Source organism: Athene cunicularia, assembly GCF_003259725.1.
Source record: "Athene cunicularia isolate RWA chromosome 8 unlocalized genomic scaffold, athCun1 chr8_part1, whole genome shotgun sequence".
In the NCBI taxonomy this organism is placed as follows: Eukaryota; Metazoa; Chordata; class Aves; order Strigiformes; family Strigidae; genus Athene; species Athene cunicularia.
The window spans coordinates 13,612,012-13,635,039 of record NW_020799109.1 but is presented as its reverse complement, the minus strand read 5'-3'; the positions used below and the strand labels follow the sequence as shown (position 1 = coordinate 13,635,039).

At 38.3% G+C, this 23,028-nt stretch overlaps 1 protein-coding gene across 4 annotated transcripts in view; it reads right to left on the bottom strand.

Annotated features, from left to right (window-relative positions):
• Positions 1-1,065: 1,065 nt before the first annotated feature.
• The window catches only part of PTGFR (prostaglandin F receptor), a 25,965-nt gene continuing 4,002 nt past the window's right edge, over positions 1,066-23,028 (bottom strand). Inside the window, exons 1-3 of one of the 4 annotated variants that reach the window (XM_026854473.1) lie at positions 22,743-22,820; positions 21,095-21,942; positions 2,794-3,267 (exon numbers count right to left, since the gene is read on the bottom strand). In XM_026854473.1, coding sequence (XP_026710274.1) covers positions 2,962-3,267; positions 21,095-21,883 — 1,095 coding nt within the window. In that variant the 5' untranslated portion in view covers positions 21,884-21,942; positions 22,743-22,820 and the 3' untranslated portion in view covers positions 2,794-2,961. Of the gene's footprint in view, positions 3,268-21,094; positions 21,943-22,742; positions 22,821-23,028 lie in introns of those variants that run through there. The other 3 variants (XM_026854476.1, XM_026854477.1, XM_026854474.1) reach the window with 3 other exon arrangements.

Below are 23,028 nucleotides of genomic sequence, written 5' to 3'. Positions count from 1 at the left end.
TACCTGAAAATAAACACACAAGGTAGACACTTTGCCGCAAGAATCAGATCAAAAAGACCTTGAACTTTGCTCTCCATCTTTGTATCTGGGTAACAAACTAGAGATATTTGCCTAATCCCCCTGATGAGCAACATCTTCACTGATGCTTTGCTTCAGCAGGTTGATTCAGCCCAGGCTAGGGCCTCAGTGCTTCCTTATATAGCCTGCCACTGCTTAAGATCCCAATTAGACTAAAATATTCTCCCATCCTGAGGATTTCCTTGGTCATTAGTCAGAAATGAGATTCACTTTCTTCCCACCAGAATGCTTATTGCCCCTGTCTGCTCCGGAGACACTAATTACTGCCTAATAGTAAATAGGCAGCTCGTGACTGCTCACATCATTAGCCAATCTCTGAAGAGATCATCACCACATTGCTAAGCAGACTGCCCTTTTCTCCCTGCCTGGACAATATCCTAGTGTGAAGCTATCCCATTTTTTTTTTTTAGAATCTCATATTCTATAAAACATATAATTTGCTAATCATACAACATAGCATATTGCTGGCTCTCCTGTGAGGTGAAACACAAGAACAATCAAACCACTTTCAGTAGTAACAGATCCTTGGGTGACTGTATCCTGAGCTACCACTGCAGGCTACCATGTCACTGGACAAGAAAAAATATTAACAGCAAAACTCACTTTTTTTTCAGGATTAATAGCGTATGTGAAACTAATCAGTCTGTGTAATCATGTTTGCAGATATTTGGATAAAAACACTTTCATTCCAGACACCAAACTCCCTCAGCTCCATTTTTATTTGCATTTTCTAAGCATGGATCATCAGAACTTGACCTTGTCTGCCTTAGACCACGAGCTGCACTGGGCTGCTCATGTGACAATGAAGTTTATGAACACACACCTCCTACTGAATTCTTGCTGTCCTCCTCTGTACCTTCACAACTGTTATCACACATGTGAATGGCAGTGGCTGGCTTGAACCCAGTGTGAGGTTTTTTGTCATAAGGATTACTTTTAACCGCTTCAGATCTCTTCTGTTATGCAAAAATATCATCACTCTCAAGATACAGTTTGATAACTTTAATGAGGCTTTGCAATTTACACTCAACATGTATTATTACACAAAATATAAGAAATCACATATACACATAAACTTCTCTTTGTTTGTTTTACAAGTCAACCAGTATGAACAACACAAGCTACATTTATTCACATAACAAAATGGATCATTGACAAGCTTCATTCACCGTTCAAATATCTCAACAATTTACAAAACAACATTTTTTTGCAGCTACTAAAACAACAATGTTCCACAATGAACAAATAATTTATGTCAACAAATACACTGGCATCACATTCTATGAAATTAAAAAGTTGACCGAGCACTGACTGAACGCTTCCAGATTTCAGCAGAACCAACATGAAGAAACAGTACGGAGCTTATACCAGCATCAAATCTGTCCACAGTTTATCAGCTCTGCGACTGAGAAAATAAATCACATACAGAAATTCTTTAGAGTAAATTAAACCATTTCATTTAACTACAGGGTTATTTAACCCACTTCTTTTTCAATCTTTTTAAAGCAAAAAGGAAATAGCTTTTAAAGAAAAAAAAAATTTAAACCTTTTGGTTTTTTATTTTCTGGCTTAAACTATTCTCACATACAACATGAATTTTTAGCTTGCAAATAGTTTTGATCCCTCAGACTGTCTTCTTGGTGAATCAGTTTTTAACTACTTTGTCCAAATATAACAATTCACTAATGTAGTTATTTGAAGTACGTAAAAATAGCATAGACACTTCTATCTTAATCTCTCTGCTACAAAGTCTCTAACACTCTCATTTTTGCTTCTGAATACAATACAGTCACAAAATCCAAAGCTTCTTTTAGCAGCATTAAAGGTGGAGGGCCTCCTACAAAGTCCTGGAAACTTTCAAGTACTTTCAAACATACTGAATGTCCTCAGCTCTTCAGACACAGACCCTGCAAAAACTGAGTGTGCAGTTTGTTTTCACAAACCAACCATGCTCCCAGTGCAGTTCCCTGCAGAGGTGCACATTTGGTCACCCACATTTTTCACGAGACGCATGTGAGCTTTTACCAATGAAGCAGATATACTTCATGAGCATTTCAGTATATGCATTAATGGAACACTTCAAGAAACTTCCTTCAGTTTGGGAGGAAAAAAAAGAAACCTACTCTTTTTTACAGACTGACAACAGCTTTATGCTGGTTACTTTCACAAAATTTGTTGAAAGGAGTAAAAACTCACCGATGGCTCTGAAAATGTAACTATAAGCAAGCTGAGTTGATCTGCTTCTGTGTTCCCACAGGGAACCTCATGTTTTGTCAGTGATTTCAAAGGAATGCTTACACTGATTAAGACTGCAGCTCTCCCAAGACTTCATGGAACAGCAAATAATTAAGAAGTCAATGAACCAAGCAAAACGGATCATTTAATAAGCTGGACACAAGCTAAATGTCAATTATATATCCAATTGGAAAATTCAATTCCTAGAAGCAAAGAATATATTTATGGAAAAGATGATGGATTTTACCCTAGGAAACAGTGACTCTGCAAAGGATTTGGGGGTATAACTGGTACATAAGACCTTCTTCTTTTAACAATCACCTTGGAGATCACTTGTTCTTAAGAAGCCTGCTAAGGTAAAGGATTTAGTGTGGCACATTGTAAGGAACCCTGTCCACTTTAGTACTTGGAAGGGAGAAATACAGGATGATTTATCATTCTACTATCAGTTTTGGAAGGGATGTATTCTAAAGGGAATTAAAACATTCAAGTGCATCTTTTGGAGTAGCACTATCAAACCAGTAAGCAACAAGAGCAAACCACTCACAATTTAAAACAAATGCCAAACCGCTGAGCCTTGGAATTCATTTTAAGGTACTGCCCGTGTATGAGCGTTGCTTTCCTCATCTCTTCATACTGTGCTTAACTTTATTGCCCCACAGAGCTGAGTGGCTGTAGGTTTATTTGTTTGGAACTTACTGGTGACTCAGATATTGCTGCAACCTTCAAAGAATTCTTGATGGAACTGAGTTCCCACATGTGTAAGTTTATCATGTGTACACCACAACATCCCCTTGTGATCTTGTACAGGTTTTTAAGTACGGCTTTCCGGAGAAGAATGTATACCCAGGGATCTAAGATCTGGTTCCATGTTGCCATTCGGAGAGCGAAAAGTATTGTTTCACAGGTCTCCTTTGAATGACTCTCATTTATCCCAATTCTGGCCATTGTCACCTGAAAATGGAACATTTTAAAATTATACATCGAAAAGATACACCAAGAGAGCATGTAAAATTAATAAAATCGTTTCAACATTATCTCTAACCTTCACATGTTCACAGCATCAGTGCATCCCAATTGCAAAGCAAATACTTTCATGCACATTTACAATTCTAGAAATCCTCTGTTTCACACAGGACGTGCATGTGCCTTTGCTGAAATACTTCTGCTGAACCTTGAGCAGAGGATGGCAACCAACCAGAGAATACCCTCCAAAAACAGGGACTGATTTGAGCCAGGAATGAAATTTAGCCAGAATTTAAGCTAACAAAGAATGACGAGACTGTTCCAAGGATTTATTTTTTCAAGTATATAGGCTACTGGTAGATCAGAACATTTTTAAGGTAGGTATTTTCCAGATTAAAGTCTGCATAAGGAATACCAGCCCCTTGATTTCATCAAGAAGATTCACATGTTTTAAGCTGCAACAGAACACAATTTATTGACACCAGAGGGTTTAGCAATTTCTAGGAAAATTTAAGCCATGGTGACAAAGGCCGCTGAAACCCCTCCTCTTGTCGATGGAGACACAGAGAGTTTTATTCACCTGTATAGGAGCTGCACGTGGACAGACCAGCAATAACACTGCTAGAGCCAAGTTTCACATGGATGGAGGCATCAGTCTTCCAGCATAGCTCAGCAGGACAGCTTCTGGCAGAGGATACCCAAGAGCTACAGCAGCCCTGTAAGCTGTGGCTGGCCTCTCTGCTTTGCAGAGCTGCAGCCTAGGCTTTGAAACACCAGCCCTAGTGAAACACATGCCCTGGGGCTCCTGCCCTCCTTTACAGGCTTTCTGCCACTGAGGTTTTGTAACCTGAGTTCCTGTGTGAAGAAAGCCTGACTCTGCAAAGCCAGGAATCTGCCAGAGAGCGGTAAATTATCTCTCTCCATTATTAATGTTAAAAGCACATGAAGACTTTTTTGGTAGAAAGATGAAACACTGTAAGGCTTTCAGTTCCAAAGCCTTTAAAGTGATACAGTTATTTAACTAAGAAACAGGATTATTTTACAACTGATGCTATGAGTATGCTGATTTATTGGGCGATGAGAGGCAGGGCCAGTCTGTCCAAGTGCAGAGGGTTGTATTTTCAAAAAGACACATCGTAAAAAAAAGACAAACCAAAAAACCACTAAAAAATAATAATGAATGGAGAGAGAAAATTACTGCTCAAGATTCCAGATTACTCCTTTTTAAACATTTCTCTGTATTTCTAGGCCCTACCTATAGCTTGGTGCAGGTCACCACATCTGAGTGGAACAAAGTGAACACATAAAAGGAGACTGTACTTGCTTGATTAAGCGTTTGATGAAGCATTTCTGTATGGACATCTATGGGAGCTGCGAAGAGAGCCCCTAGGAACATTCCTAAGGAAGCTGGTAAGACTGGCAGACGCACAGCTGGGAACTGGTGTGAGGAGGAGGAGGAATGTCTGAGCACCAAGCCAACTCAAACACTTACAAGTCAGTTCCCTGAATCTGCATTTTACCCCACAAATGTTGAGCGCATTCCTCTCTGACATCAGCAGCCCACCCAAACTTGACAACTCCTTTGGCTTCTGCACAGGATGTTTTCTCAGGACAGTCCTACATTTCATTTATTAGATGTCCAATACCACAAGTCAAACCCAGACAGAATACTCTTCACTCATGCACGTAGAACTGGGCAGCAAATGACAGCACAACAGAGCTCACAGACCAACGTTCTTATCCAATATACCACATGCTTGACTTAATACAGAGATACAGTTTCCTAATCTGCTTCTTGATGTACTTCAAAATTCCATTGTCCTTCTCTCGCATTCTGCAAAGTTAATAAATGCCAAATCCAATGCAATTCCATGCCCAGAAAAGAAAACAGTAGATGTCACCATCTAGGAAAAATAAATCCATCCAGATTTTGTAAAACTATTATCTTCTCATGTGTTACCTAGCAAACTTGTGAGACGCCTTTCCATTTAGTAGTAATCACATCTAAGTGAATCCATTCATTTGCTGTTCAACTTGCTGGCTCACCATAAAGTACCTCTGTTTTGAGTATGGATTTACATAAAGTACATCAGGACAACAAGGAAATATGGTACACAATTTTATGGGTTCTGATACTTGGATAAGCTTTATCCAGAACATATTAAGTTACCTCTTCTGAATACTGGATATACAAAAATTAATTTATCTGAACTCACAAGTAACAAGTAGAGTTTATGTACATAGTTAAATGCTTAAGCAACTCAGCTGTGAATCTCTGTATTCAAAGTAATAAAATCTAAATTATCTACAAATTTTGTTTCAGAAAATATGAATTTTCTAACCATATTACTTAATTCACTGGGAGTGCTATGCTGAAATTAAAAAATGCTTCCTTTTGTATGACTAAAACCAACATAAAACAATATCCCAACTTTTTGAAGGCCTGAGAGGCTGAGATTTCTGTATAGGCCTGGACTAAGACACAGAATCTCAGTCCAACCCCAAGCATGAGCAATTTTATCCTAAACACTTGTGGCAGAGCAGCAGTAGTGACAGACATGTTAGCATCACATTGTCTCCAAGTATGAAATGAGATAGCTTCTCATTCCTCCACAGAGCCTGCACTGTACTGGGACCTCTTCCATGTCTTCTGAGAAAACATGTAAGAAAGCAGCAAGCAACTGAAGCTAACTTCATGAAGTCAGGGCAAAGGGGAGGCCATACCCTGGCTACTGGAGCCTTTCTAAAGTCATCTCATGATTTCTAGAACAAGAGCCTAAACTCCAGCTGAAGAAGGGTAGAATGGAGTGAGGCCAATATAAATTATTATTTCTATTAAATTTTCATGGTCAAATTTTAATTTAAATTTAAAATCTTAAAATACTATTCCAAAGTCAATTTGGAATTGTAAGTGACAAAAAGGCCTAATATGCTACCAGCTGTTTAATAATGGATTTGTTTAGAGAAAACTAGACGGTCTGTATTCATTCCCTAGGTGCAAGAAAGTCGAGTCACAGAACACAAGTCACCATCTCAGAAACTGCAACCAGAGCTTGCTGCAGTGCTAAGCTAACTTCTGGGAGCAGGATCTCCTCTGCAGGCACAGAAAGGACACTTCTTTTCTTCTTATTTGACTAATTCTGTTCAATAATTAGTTGAAAGTCAAGGAACCAATTCAAAGACCGACTTTTATTTCATCCCTGTAGATCCACCAAGTGACTATAATGAAGGAATTCTGTCCTCTGTAGCCAGCAGTACACAAGTAAGGAAGAGGCAACATGATTGCATCATACCTAGTTGCCTTTGATCTCCACAACTGAATTTAATATTCATGTAGATTCAGCAGTATGACTTGAAAAATTAATCCCCATCTGGTAAATAATAAACGCAATTCATGACATTTTCTAACATATTTAGAAATGTAAAAATCCATGTAGCATTTTGCTGAATTATACTATGTTTATATATTAACACAGTTGTAGTACATGTCCTTGGTTTGCAAAAAAATAAAAGTATCACATGATGTAACAAATACAGTCCAAACTACAAAAGCATAAATTTAAAAGGGACATTTTAAACCAAGGCTGCATACTTTTAAGATATAAAGTTACTCTGACTCATATTAGTCCTTGGTAGTTTAAGTAAAAACCTGAGAATTCCCTGTCCCTAAAAAAAAAAAAAAAAATACAGAGAAAACAAATTTGCGACAAGCAAGGACTTGACACAATACATTAAACTTCTCCATTCTTTTTGTTCAATTTTAGGCTTCACTAAAACCAAAGCTCACTTTGCAAGGTCCGGAAAGTTTGATGGAAAGGTTTTAAAAACATTTTGAAATTGGTGACTTCTACAATTTTGCATCTAGCAGACAGCATCTGTCCCCCAGAGACAAAGCTCACTGCAACAAACTGAAAAATAATTGCTCCAAAGCTTCAACACCACTCTCCAAATATAAACAGCATCACTTTAATTTCCCTTCCAATTGGATCCCAATTATATGAGAACAACTAATAAGCTAAATGGCAGCGCTGCTTCGTCCCGTTCCTGTTAGTTCTCAAGGACAGCTAGTCAAAACAAGAAGCAGACTTTACAGCTAGTTAGGAAATAAGACAAACTGTAATGCTACTTTGATGCATTTCACCACATAGGCTCTAAATCCAGGTTCTATCCTTGACTTCAGGAAACTGGATAAAAAACAGTTATCAAGAGACTGACAAAGCAGAGCAGACAAATATCAAAAATTCTCTTCTTCTGTAGCTCAGCCTTCAGGCTCCTCTTCCTTGTGGGAACACTGCAGGCTCTCCCAAACCTCTTCCTCTTCCTTTGGATTTCATTACAAGCAGTACTGAGAATTTCCATTAGTGGAAGAAAGTCCATGGGTTTGTAGTATTTCCAGAGTACTTATATTTTATCACTGATACCTATGTTGAATCCAGAGGTGCATATCCCCTTCTCACAGTGGAATCTCACAGTATTCTACTGATTATGTCCCACTTCATGGAAAAAAAAATACATAACTATTTTGAATTTCCAGAAGTTTTTGGAACTTCCATTATTTATACATGCTACAAAGGAGCTGTAGTCTGCTACAGGCAAGAGCTGATAGAAGATGATACTTAGTAGTATGCTATAAACACAAACTTTAAGAAAAAAAATTGCAAAAGAGAGGGAGAAATCCAAATGTATTTATCTTCACATTTTATGTACCATTTTATGTCTCCTAAGAACAGCCATTACAAAAGAAATAGACAGCAAATTGCCTATATCATTGCTATATAGATATTGCAGTATATAAACTAAGCATTTGTTGCAACAAAGCTGAGTATGCTTCATTTTATTTTTATGTGATTCTAAGTCAGTTTAAAAGCAAGAGCTTCCAAGAAAAATTCGCAGCACACCACTTCTGACATCAGAATGTTAGTACACACACTGTACTACTTATGCCACATAATGCTTATTATGTTCTAGATCTGCAACATGTTCTTCCCCATATGTTTTCATTTCCCTTTTTAAAAGAAGCACGAACCATATCTTCAGCTTTTATATACCAAATGATCATTTGGCCTAGCAAGTAAATTGTAAGTGAGTATAGAGATTTTATAAAAACTGTGTATTTAAAAAGGAATTTGAGAAGACAAAATGCTTTAGCAAGTTTTCCTCCACATTCAAGTCCAGACTGTACTTTTAAGAAGATATGTAACATTTCCATGTGTGAAGTTTTGCAGGATCAGCTCTTCACAAGTAGCAAGAAAATAAGGGAGTCCCCTTTTCTCACTTCTATGAAGAAATAATAATGCCACTAAAAATCAACGAATCTACTGGCTCACTATTCAGTTGGGGAAAAATCTGCGTCTATCTCCCAAAATCAACTTCTAGTCCAAAACAGGTAAATCAAGGCTGATAACTACCACCTGCCATGATATGCATTCCTAAACATGCAAGTTTACTTGTTACCCTGTTAAAGGCAACTAGTTTGAGAAAGACCTTTCCCCTATCAGGGTCGCGTTCTCTCTCGAAAAACACAGAACCCAAATGAGAAACAGACAGAAAAGATTCAGATGACCAGAGCTAGCTGAGGTTGCAAAAACATTTTGTAGAAGTTTATTTAGCCTCCATGTGCTCCATCTTTACCCTCCTTAAAATGGAGCTGCATAAACCTTTTGGAGGTACTGTAAAGCTAAAGTAAAGGTGCCCAGAGGTGTTCCCAAAGCACTATTGATGTGATAAAGGTCAAAAAAGTATAGACAAACCAGGAAAACACAACATTTTCCACAAGGCAAATGAAGAGTTTCTAATATGTATTTCTCAGACACAGTAGATTCTGTGACCAGGCAATTTCCCACCAGGCGATGATGGTGCTTAATGAACATGGTACCATTTAGGATTCATGTGCCTTATCTCACGTTGGCAAGATCAAAGCCTTGAAACAGAGAGTCCAAGCACCCCTCTGAACTGGTAGGGCAGCTCTCACATCAACTGAACACCAAAGAAAAGACTGCATTGTAGCAGCATATATACAACGCTGCAGCCATGACATTAAATTAAGGCTCTGTGGGTGTTTGTCACCCAGCAGCTCAGCTCTGTCTGACCTTGCTGAATGATCCCTCCTCGCTGAGGCTGTTCAGTTCTTCTGAGCTTTCTGCTCTCCTCCTGCAGACTCATGTAGAGGACTCACAGTCTATTGCACTCCATTACTGTGCCATTAGAGTCAAGTGTGACATTTTCACCATCTGTGGTTTTACAGCTTTATGCAAAGTATTTATGGATGGCAATACACTTTCTGAACAAACATTTGGAAATGTCATTTGAAATGAGATTTTTATGTATGCAAGAATTTGTCAAAATTACTGAAAAAAAATGTAAAGTGCCACAACATTATATTCACTATTTGTATTTTATTAAATGCCTTTGGCATTACCATGCTCTGTATAAGGCAGGAATAAAATTATGAAGTAAGCCTCATAAACAGATGGATTTTTTTGTGTGCATAAACTTGCAAACATTAACTGAAAGCGAAGCTTTTATTTTCTATCAACTTTCCAGAGAGTCTGTGGCTGCCCCCTCCCTGGCAGTGTTCAGGCCAGGTTGGACGGGGCTTTGAGCAACCTGGGCTAGTGGAAGGTGTCCCTGGCCATGGCAGGGGGGTTGGAAATAGGTGACCTTTAGGGTCTCTTCCAACCCAAACCATTCTATTATTCCCCTTAGACATTACCTATTTGTATCTGTTTTGCTATAACATAAATTCAAGTTGGACTTGAATGAAGCATTCCAGGTCACCTCACTTTTGTTCCTCTAAAAAAAAAAAATCCAGATAATTCTAGCTTGGACTGGTTTTTTTCTTTCTTTCCTCTCCTCCATGAGAAAATTAGAAATTATTTGGTTCAGCTAGCTGGCAATGTAATTACTCTCACAGCTTAACTGATTAACTCATTTGAAAGGAAAGCAAAATGGATATGGATAGAGAAGATTTTAGCACTGAAAACAGTAGATGACTCACTTCATAATGAAAAGACATAGTGTCCGTATCAAAGCCAAATAAACAACCTGTTTCCTGAGCAACATGTTTTAAAGTTACAAGAAAGCCTGCTTCCATTGAGCAAGGAACATATTGCTGCTTAACAACAAGGCCTACAACAGAAATCTCTGGTACAAAAAAATTAATTTTACAGATAAAATTAAAATATTATTTACCCAGAAATGCTGAGAGAAACTTTACAGGACAACTGCTAGACCTCTTGGGACCAGAAAACAATCAGTATTTCTATATAATACTCCATAATAAGGACCATCCTGAGAAGCACAAACAAATCAAATAAGTATTTAGGGAAGTAAGGACTATACATATTCAGGATCCATTTATTCCTCCATTATGGTCAGTTGGGACCCTGGAAAGCTTCAAACCCTGGTAATAGCCTATTATGTCTCTTTTCTTGCTCTGCTTTCAAACTCATTTTGAAAACAAACACATTTTTATTGGTTAAATAAATATTATCACGATATAGGACCAACACCACTTCTCTCACCAATACCCTACAAATACCCAACGAAAGAGTGAAAAATAACACATAATACTGGCCAGGAAGAGAACTGTCTGAATACAGAAAAAAAAAAAAAAAAAAGAAAAAAAAAAAAAAAAAAGGACAATATACAGACTACTTGGAGCAAGAAGGAGCTGCAAAAGCCAGTAATTACAGTAACAAATTCAGCATTTAATTACTATTATGCCCAGGATCAAATCAACAGCTTAGAGGCAAACTGTCTTTTCAAACATCACCACATTCATGCTGCTCCATTACTAAAGACATCCTCCACTGTATTTACATGTCTGAGGAGAGATACAATATAGCTTCAGCTACCACAGGCAAATCCTTTACTTAGATCTTTAAGAGCGAGAAAATGTTCTTCTACAGGGAATGCAGAATCTGCCAATTCTTACCTGGCCATTTTTTAATTCTCCCAGATTTGTTAGTTTTGTCTTAAGAATTAGGCTGAATTCTCTAAGGGTTCCTTGGACAGGTCACTCCCTGATTTCAGAGGAACAGCACATACATGCAGGTTTTCAGGGCAAATACCGCTGAATCCAGAGGTATCCATACATATTAGAAATGTTAAAAGAAGGGAGAATTTCACAGTGAGTCAGTGATGATATATAGCAGCCTTTTCACCTCTTCTAGAATTCAGGAATGAAGATAGCTTTGATGTGTGAGGAGCCTGCAAGACCAAGTAACAACAAGTCTAAAGTAAAAAAACCTACCCTACTGTCTACCAATGGAGTCAGAACTTCAGTTGAATTATCTGAGAAATTATGGTGTTTATTACATGGGTGTAAGGGGTAAATAAGGAGGAAAAAAAAAGATGTATTAATTTGTAATTATATTTTATGTATGTTTATGCTTATCATGTATGCAACATACACAGTAGAGGAGACAAAATCTTTTTAAAGATGGATTGCAGTCATAGTCACCTAATGACTTGGTGCTATCTTGCAGTATCTTCAAATCTGCCTGGGGGCAAAGGCAGAGATGTGGTGTGTTCCTTTCATGATATTTAAAAAAAAAAAAAAACACTTTTATTAACGTGACTTATTCTATATATCATTCTGAAGTACACTAAGAAGCTATGAACAGAAATATCAAAGCTAATGAATGAGCAATATACTTACCAAGCTGGTACATATAATTTGCAATTATTTTTTTTTTTAATGTTGGCAAATAAATTAAAAGCGACTTATGTGCAGCTGGACCACCTTTTAGGTGGAGGAGGGAAGAGAAAAATCAAATCTCCATTTAAGAGTGATGTATTTCTGCAAATGCATGCTCCTGGTAAAATGTGGATTCAATTTTATTTCCAACTCACTAATGAACTGTAAATCCTAAAACAAATTGCTACCGCTTACATGGATCCTCACATCCTTCCTGCTTCACCTTCTGTTTTAACACCTTTCCATGCAGTGAGGCAGAAGAGAACACAGCTGGCCACATCCCTGCCAGCACAAGAGTCTTCCTCCCCATGTCCACATGTCCTGATGTCTGTCATAACATGGGTGACGAGTTGCTCACAGGCAGATTCACAACATGCTTTGCATCTCCTGTAACACCGGGGTGGCCACACACCCATGCACAGCCAGATTATGCCAGGGCTCAAGCCACCTGAGGCAGCTAGCTGCACACAGGTCTGGGACAGCAAGGAGGGGACCAGCTGGAGATCAGTCACTAACTTCCATTTCTCCAACAACAAAGAAAACTTTGGTTTCTGTGAGTTTACTATTGAGACAGGGCTCATTAAAAAGAGGAGCTAAGGGCAAGTTTATAAACTGCTCCCCACTCCCTGCTCTGTCTGGAGTAGATAAGAGCAATCCTTCAGCAAAAGACAGTGTATCATCTACAGTGCAGCTCGGGATCATTCAGACGCTAGCTATTTCACCCCATCTGACATGAGAAGTAATCCAAAAGAATGAGTCGCAATTACTAAAACTTTACTGTAATTCCTGGTGTAAACCCTTTCTGTAGTGTTCTGCTACATGACTGTTAGTATTTGTAAAAGCACATACACAGAACACACGACAGAACTGTGCTCCTGCTCTGCTGGGCGCTGTGCACACACACAGTAAACAGGCACCTTCCTCAAAGAGCTTGTAATCCAAGCTGCATTTGCGCAATTTCTGAATATTTTCATGTCAAATTTAAGTCTTAAGAGCATATGAAATAAGAATTATTGCTCTGTTTTAAATCTAAACAGCGTATTTCCCAGAAGAGGATCCAAATAATGTGTTCTTTAGACATGAACTGATTCTACACTACTACTGAGACAAGTTAACTTCTGCTAGAAAGCATATATAACCACCATGAAAAACTTACAATTGTGAATTAACAACATAATAAATATCTCATAGAATATATGAATGTATATCGCACCCTGATGTCTGCCATGTTAAACCTGGTGAGGATGAAGGACTTCCTGGAGTTGTTCCATGTGAGTGTAATTGTCCCAGAGACTTCTCAGCAACAAGTTTACCATTTAAAGTCTTTAGACAGTCAGGAAAGAGAGCTTTCCTAAAATAACCATCCCAACATGGTTATGCCATGTATAATTTTCTAAAAATGGTTATGCAGTGTATGATATTTTCAAGCAAGAAAGGCCTAAATAAGTGTAATATCTAGGAAATAAAAAGAATTCTCTCATTTCAAACAAAACCGGAATGTATGTCAAATTGACTCACTTTCTAATACCAAGCACAGAATCAAAAAACTTTACCAACTGAATAAATAAGGGGAGGTTATGAATGGCAAATTTATTTGGCTGAAGTTTTCAGAATTTGATTTTTTAGGATGGCAACTTCAAAATTGAAAAAAAATATATTTTCTGTGAAAGTCACTGACATCTATTTGGAAATAAATATTTTGTTTCAATTTATAGATCTTTATGGTTTAATTCTTACATATAATATAAATTTAAAAATCAAGCAGCAAGCAATTTTGAAGTAAACACAGGGCCACGTTGCTTTGAAAATGCAATGTTCCCACATGACTGGAGAGCCTTCCTTACTTTTTCTCTCAAAACCAAACCAATCCCACTGCATTCTGATGGCACTGCATTTTCAGAAGGCGGCTTTACATAAGTTTTTCCAAACAGCACAAGTAAACATAGATAACAAAAACTATAATTATGTTTCCCCAAAAGCCTTTGGTAAAGGACTCTGTCAATCTCAGCTCTTTTTCCTTCCCTGGTTCATATCGTTACTGCAGGACAGTATGCTGAGCATCGTCCATTTCTTCTCCAGAACTTCTTTCCCGTTAAGAGAGTATCTCAGCTGCTCAACTCCTGACTTCTGTGACAGGAAGGTAAACACTTGAATTACAAATATAGCCACAATTAATATAGTGTTTCTAAGCACTCTATGATAAACTACGCCCTGGCCCACACTTAAAAACATTTTTTAAAAATGATTCATATTTCTCAGAAAGGCTAAGGCCTGTAAGATCTCTACAAGCTGTAAAAGATGAAAATAGGAACAGACTGATTCTGAACACAGAAGCAGTACCTTTGAAATTCAATCTAATTTTAGGTGGGTATAATCTAAACCAATGCTCATTCCATTTTCCATCTCACCTGGTGGAAATTTGCCGGCTTTGCCTCTTAAGAATCCAAAATAAAAGAAAGATCACTACAACCAACACTAAAACAAGGCATGAACATCTTATCCAAGGGTTTCTAGTATCATATATACACATCTATATAGGTAATTTCATTTTTAAATGCATTGTATTAAACATTGTTATTCTCTCTCTGCAAATACCTGCAATTTCTTTCCATGGAGTATTTTCATGGTGGCATACAAAAGCACGCTCAAATTGTCTGAGTTGCTGCTTAAACCTTATTCCACAGGAAACTAAGCTAAAAAGACATTTCTGTCTTGAGACTAACAAAAACTTCAATCAAAATGTGTATTCTCTTTTCTCTTAACCCCTAAAATCAGCTATTTATTCTAAAATATCTTTCAGGCCATAATATTGGGAATAACAGTAACATGTCAGCAATTTAACCTTGAATATCAGAAGCTCATTCAGAGGAACTTAAACAAGAATAGTCATTGAATTGCACAGTGTTAAGAGATGTATTGAGAAACTTGGCAAGCAATTAAAAGGTCATGATATGAGGAAGAGAGTCCTTTTTCTAGTGTAGCTTGAAAGACAAGCAAACTCATATGAGATTTTTTTTTTTTTTAAAATTTCCAGAGGAACTCAGGGAGTACTCTATTCAGTCAAACAGCTGCTCCTGATCTGACCTGACACAGCAAGGACTGGAAGAGAAGTTAACAACTTGCAGTTGACAATAACCATTACTGTATTGATGCTTCGGACTAGAGATAAAGTGATGTATCTAGAAGGCCTACTAGCAAAAAGCTTTTTTCCTTTTCCTATGAAACGGGTTCATTTATTAAAAGCATTGTGGCAGAAATGGGCTCCTGAGATGGGTTTGCACCTGACTCAAGAGATGCAATGACAACATCCAACAGGTATTTGCATGGAGGTCCTGCAGCAGGTCACCTCTCCTTGTAGCAGTCGGTTTGCCACAGGCAGGGTGTGAAGTGTAGCCCAGACCCAACTCGAACTACATCTTCTGTAGTCTGACAACACAGCCCATCTTTGTATGGTGTCAACAGACAACTGTTCTAGCAAAACATGACAAGAATTCAGTGACAAAAGCCAGCACAAACATAATCATTGATTATCTTCTTTAAAATCTAAATAGCGGAAAAGACAAAGTGCGTTTTTCCCTGTGAAAGTAACTTTTACAACACGATTCAAAGCTGCAAGGTTCACTCAACATGTTTAAGAGTACGTCCCTCAGTCTTCAAAAACAGACGACTGGAAATGGAAAGCCTAATTTATTCTTTTTCAACAGAAAAGCTCACTTTCCTTGTTGACAGTGCCTGTGCAGGCAGGCACAACGAGCTCACAGAGGCTGCAGCTCTGACTAACATGTTTTGATAGTGCAAGAGAATACGCTTGTGCAGAGCAGCCACCCATGAGATCTGGGGTGGCTGTACTGTGCATGGTGACAAGGGCCTCACTGGCAAAGCACGGACCTGCACTTTGGGACATTTTGTCTTTGCTTTTCCTCAGCTGCATTTTCTGATTATGAACATCACCAGTCATGAGAGCACAAGAGAAGGGCCAAACTTTTAGCTATTTTGTTGTAGGGACAATACAACTAGAAATATTTGAAGGCATAGAAACAGCATCAATAAAACAACGAGCTCATATACATGATGCCCATTGCACATGTAAGCATAAGGTAGTATAACAGAAATTTAAACTGCCAACTTAATAAAGAATGCACAAAACAGGAATGGAGGGAGGTGCTTCGAGGGTAGCACAGGTATGAACTCCCGGCCAAGTGTCACTGTGCATGCAGATACATGACTGCACATACGAAAACACCAAAATGAGATGCACAGAGGATTGCCTTCTACAGTGCAGCACCTTATACTGTATGCAACTATGTGGCCTAGAATTTAGTTAGTGTAAAACCTGCAATTTACTGACCTTCTTCAGCACATACCAACCGTAAGTCTGTCTCGGCACCCAAAATGCAATCAGGGTGACATGGAATGGGGTTATTCTACCAAGAGCTGTCCTGTTAATGCACCATTGCCCTTCTCATCTTTTCTGGCAGCATATTCACAGAAAAGACAACTCAGACCAGCTCCAGCAGCTTCTAGGCTGGAGTGATTCAACAATTTGTAAGCTGAATGCAGCCCTAACTGCACAAAAACCAACCATCAAGACTCGTTGCATGAGACAACCTGAGGACAAGAAGGCGGCAGAGCAAGTTCAGAGAGATACAATGAGCATAACAAATTGGAAAGGGAAGAGATAACATGAGAAGAGACTGCTAGAAATAAATCTAGGCAGTAAAAAAAGCAACTAAATAGGAGCTGATTTAATCATACAAAATAAAGAGCTGAGGTCTTTCAAAAAAATACCAGGAGTGGCTATTTTCTGCAGTAGAGGGGAGGTAAAACTGGAACGAAAGTAATCAGATAACTGCATGGAAAAAGATCTTAACAAGAATAATTTGAATGTAGAAGTATTTTTCTCAGGCTAATACTGTGTTCCACACATGAAAAAAATTAGACATTTCTCCATATCATAATTTGTTCCCATAGATAAATTAACTCTGAAATAAACTCCTCCTGTCCATAATTACAGGGAGTTCACTTTGCTACTCCAAAAACAAAATTCAAAATATGTTTATCCCTTGAGCCCCATAGAATTTGACGTACTGATCAGAATTTGCTCATAAGAACACAGCTCCAAATACAAGCTGTTTCATGAGAGGCCAGACGTCAAGTCACAGCCAAAAACCAGCTTTATATAAGAATCTATTTCATCAGAGATACTTATCACAAAATTCTCCAGCACAACTATTTGCTTTGGGAATCCAACCCCTAGGCACCAAATTTATCCAACAAAATTCACATATCCCTAGCAAAGGGCTAAGATTTTAGCAAGGATGAAAAAAGGTGTCTCACTACACAGAGAAATTGATGCTACTACCTTTGGAACATATTTTCCAGCAATTACCCATCACAAAGCAAAATTATTTGGACTGTCATAACAAATATGCCTCTGCAAATCACTGACTACTTAGATTACTGGAAAACTCATCAATTTCACGTGTTGCTTTTTTTGTGAACTCCCTCCTGCTCTCAACTCTTCCTTCAAAAGGAGATAAATGTTCCCCCATAAGGGAAGAAGCAGGGAGTACTCCTCATTCTGGTACTTCATTAAGGAAAGATTCCCACACAGTGGCAGAAAAATTGAAAAAGCTGAACAGATGAGATGAAGCTTCAGGAAAGAAATCAGAAGGAGGTAAAGAAATCAGGAGGAAAAGAAACCAGAAGGAAGTCCCTGTCCAACAGCCCCAGGCAAAGCTCCACATGAGACATGCCATGGGCTCTGCTTCTGAAAAACACTCCAGATCTTCAGGAGTCTTAAAATAGAGGTGGTGATTGATTATAATATTATATATTATTATTATATGTAATACTAAATGTTAAATATATATAAATTTGTATATATATATATATATATATATATATATATATAAAGGCACCAAAACAAGTTCACTACCACTGAGCAGGTGCAGAAGTCAGTTCCCCACCAGACACCATAAAGGACGATCCAGGGCCTTGTGTTTCTAATGTCACCTAAAGGTGATTTTAGCACAGGACAGTGACTGAATATATTATTCCACTTGGTGGGGAAAAAAGTCTAATAGTGAAGTAAATCTGCAGTTGGATTACAGTATTGATAGACTTGATTTTGCTACATATGACAATTGACATAACACCAGACTAGATTAAAAACAGAAGAAAAATAATCAAAGCAAACCCCCCATCAGATGGAGAATCACACCAAATAAATCCAGACTCTTGTATCTGCAAACTATGTTTGGCATAAACTGCATCGTCTTCCTCTTGCTTTCGCTTCCAAAGGTTTGTTTGGTTTCTAATTGCTTTGGTTTATTCACTCTCAAGTAACATTTTGTTCTGTATACTCTTTGAGATAAAGAACATGAGTAAAATTCACAATTCAAAGATTGACACTGACTTCTAGATTTAACTTCAAGAAAAAATTAAACAAGCAAATTACTGCAAAATAAGCATGTATTTAGCTACTTTGCCAAGTAATTTCACTCTATGAACACGTGCTCATATTTATTTAAAAAAATACTTATTTTGGTGTATGCTGATTATATTATAGAAAGTAAACCATTTGTTTCACAGATTAAAAGCCCTGAGAGGTTTCAGATAAATTGAACAAGTAGATTTGGATTGGCAGTTCACCGTACATCACACACCTTGATAAACCCTGGATCTCTTTATTGTAGCACTTTAGGAGTACGTTCCTGGCAAAGCTTTATTCCACTGCATCTGTATGCTCCACCACAGTCCAATAAAGCTTGATAAATTAACACTACACTTATAATTCTGCCTGTATTCAGTGAACAGAATATCAAAACAAAGATTGAGTAACTCAGAGATTTAACTTTGATGGAAACTCTACAAACGTAATAGCTAAGAAAGGTAATGCCTACCGAAAGGATCCTGTCCTACTGCACTTCCCCGACTATCAAACTCTCTGGCTTAAACACCAGTTGTTCACTTCCTTGAAGCTTTGTTGCAAGAACTAAATCCTACCTTACGCTAATTTTATTTTTGTTTAACCTCTCATTTCTAACACAAATTTGTCCATATTGCAGAACTATTTTCCGTACTGCCAGGCTAATTTTGGTGATAGTTTGGCTGTTCTCCTGTCAAAAGAGATCCAGAAGCACAGTGTCACAAGCCCAGAACGCGCAGAGAGCACTGACAGATTTGCCACCCAATGAACCAGAATTGCTTGTCTATCACCTCCCTCTGCAACAGAGTCCCAAAAACTACCAAGTATAAAATTAAGCAAGAAGTCATTCAGTGGTCTGCATCACCAACTGATGAAAACATCAAACTGAAAAGGCTCTGAAAAAGAAATTTGCTGCTGAAATAATAATTCATCACCAACTACAACTTAGATGAAGTTAAATACTTTAACAAGAGTAGTGCTGTGATTTCATTAAAGATTTTTTAATTATGTTTTTATAAATAATAAAAACTGAAAAGCATAACAAAATTATCAACACTGAAAAAACAACCACAGTAGTTGCAATTTAGTGTTCGTTCACCTGTTGAATAAATGAAGTATCTCTCAAATGAAAAAAGTCTATATTTGACACCCAAGGGTTTTTTAAAAATCACAGTAGTTCCAACCTATACGGACAGTTACTTTATCTGAAAATAAACATCACCGGAGGGTAATAAACCATTTGTTCATGAAAAGTAAAGCCACAGTTGCTTTTCTTGAAAACCATTCTGTGGCTTGCCCCAGACAAATCTCAGGTGGTGTCTGGAAGTTCTTGTTCGGATGACTTTGTTTATACTATATACACTACAGCCATGACACTGACAAAAGCCAACATGAATTTAAACTATGCTGCATAGCAAGACTCAAAAAACTGTGTGTGTGTTGAAGTAGAAGAGTTTTTGTGCATTTCAGTGAAGCAGAGATTTGTATCCAGACTCTCTCCTTGAAGACTATCATTTAAATGCTACCTGCCAGATAGACCCAACTGCTGCAGCTAATATCAGTGTCCAATTTTGAACTAGTTCAGGTAACTCCATACTATACCACAGGCAGTGAGTAGATTAGATATAGCTGGATCTGATTCAGATCTCAGATTTAAATTTCTGTATTTGTAAATTCAACCCAAAATTTCTCCTCATTCATATCAGCGGAAAACTATGGGACCTTGTTTCTAGGAAAGAACTTAAGATCTCATATTATTTGCAACTTAAGCTCTCTCACCCTAATAAAATTCTCTTAATCTCACCCTAGGAAAAAAAATAAGATTTTCTTCAGTCAGGTTTACTACAGTAAAAAGATTCACAGTTAATATCAACTTTAGAACACCATCATACAACATGAGCTGTCAAAACCCTTCCCCTATCATAATCCCGCTTCCTTTGACCCTGCTCACTGACAGAGCACACGCTTACACGAGCAACACTTAACCGCTTTGGAAGAGTCACAGCAGTTACCAGCAAGCTGCCCTAAGTTACAGCCAGGACAGCTGAGAGAGTCCACCAACTGCACGCAGCAGCTTTGCTAGTATCTGTCCAGATTACAAACCCAGCTTGATTAGATCTAAACCAAATTTTTATTTTAACCCACTGCCAACCATGGTATTTAACGTGACTCTGAAACCTTAATAACCTGTTAATGGAGCAGAGGATTTTTATGTTCTTAACTGTTATCTTCCATAACACAGTTCACAAGTAGCAGTAAACTGTAATAATAACAATGAACAGAATACCATAAATAAAAAATTACATGAACCACAGTACGGACTGAACAGACTTGCCACTCCAAGATTTTACTGAACTTTTGAACAAGCTCAGTATTTGCTCTGATTTATTCTAGCCACCATTCTGCTATCACTGTCTGCTTCACAGCACGGGAAATACAGTCCTCACAGTCCCTATATTTAGCCTACTCAATGTATTTTGCCTCTGATTAGAAATGAAGAATAATTACCATTTTTGTTATAGATGCACAGGTATATATTCTGGGCACTATGCTGTAAAATTAATACACAGAAGAGTGAATGGAGCTGTTATCGCAGCTAAAGCACCTTAAAACCTGGAGATAAAAAAGTATTACTTTTATACAGTGATGTGCATTAAAAATTGGCAAACACATTAGGCTCTTACCAGGAATGGACTCCAGCAAATGCAAGAAACACACATTATAGCCAAGAGCTGAATGATCATTTCAAAATGATGAGATCTGCCTTGTCTTTGTTGACTTTTAAATTTGACTCTTAAGAGGGTAATTCCTGTGACAGCATTGCACAAGAATGAAATAGCAAGGGCCAGTAACCCAAGGCAAGAAAAAAGTAAGAGATAAAATCTGTCTTCCCAGTCCTCAACATGTTCTGTTTTATAGAAGCACCAGGTCCTCGATGCTTGAATTTGATAGGCTCTAAACCTAAGGATAGGCAGCAAAGCTATAAGAACAGCAAACAGACATACCATAGTCAACATCATTTTCACATGTTTAGAAGTCATTTTTGTAGAGTGAAATATTGGCTTAGTGACTCCAATGCACCGTTCAACAGCCATCACACTGCCCAGGAAGAGCGGGCACAAACCAAAGAAAACCATGCAGATGCCAAAAACACTGCAAAGAATGTTGGACTGGTTAAATCGAATCCAGTCTTTATCCGATGCATACACAAACACTGCAATGGCTCCATTGATGAGATGGCCGAAGAGATCTGTGACGACCAAACCACTAGCAAGGAGCAAAAAGGAGGCTTTTGATTTTTGTCTAAATCTCTGATATGCCTTCAAGAGAATTGCTATGGCAAGACTGTTGGACAAAATTCCCACCGTCATGAAGATTATTGAAAAGAAAACTGAAATCTTCTTCTCCGTGTGGCAGGTTGTGTTTTTCAAGATTCCCAATCCAGCCAGCCCTGGTGATTTTGAACTGTTCATGGTTAGGAAAGGAGAGGCAGCCCTCAAAACATTTCAGCAGTCTTGCAATCAAAAGGCATCTGCAATATTAAAAACAAATATACACACACTGTAAAAGGCATACCACTGTTCAAATGACATTTGAAGAAGAAATTCCATAATATTAGTCTGTGGTACAAATCTAATTTCCCTTTTTTCTGAGTGATATGATATGGCGTCATATTTTAAGCGCATCAGTCACAGGATAAAACAATTATCTGCATGCATTATACAGTGCAGATATAGCATACAGTATCTTTATAGTCTCTGCATACATAAGATATACAAAATAATGTATAAAATATATAACGCTTATGTACATATAATCAGAGAAACCGTGCAAAACATTCTGGTGGTTAAACTACATATATAAACAAATGCTTTTGCAACATACTCCTAGAATGAAAGTATTTATCAGCCCAACCACAGTCAAAAGTGAAATACTCTAACTGGAATGTTTTGAGATGATAATCACACTCCGTTTTTCTTCTCACTGTTAAGCATTTATTTTCAAAACAATGTCCTAACATCTTCCAAGTAATTTTTCTCTCACACAATTCAATGTTTTAAAGCTTTAACCTAACCAACACTGAAGTCTCCAACTTCCCAGCTCCCTCTCTGAAGCACAAACTTGAATTTCAGACGCTCCCTTATTCAAGAAGCCAGTTCTACAAGTCCTCTGCACTTTTATCTCCCGTCTATACTCTCAGGACACTCCTGCCGGCAAAAACTTCCCGTGCAGAAGGAGAAGCAGCTTTAATAACGCGTGTTAGAAAGAGCCGCCGAAGCCTCTCAATCACTGAGCTACATCAGACACGGCTACGGCGGAACCAGCCGGTACCTCCATCCTGCAGTACGGCAAAAGGGGAGCGAAGCCGGCAAAGTCCCGGCACGGCGCGCCCTGCCCCTGCCCCTGCCCTGTCCTGTCCTGTCCTGTCCTGTCCTGCCCCTGCCCCTGCCCGTGCCCTGTCCTGTCCTCCCCCTGTCCTGTCCTCCCCCTGCCCTGTCCTGCCCTGCCCTGTCCTGTCCTGTCCTGCCCCTACCCCTGCCCCTGTCCCTGCCCTGCCCTGCCCCTGTCCCTGTCCTGTCCTGCCCCTGCCCCTACCCCTACCCCTGCCCTGCCCTGC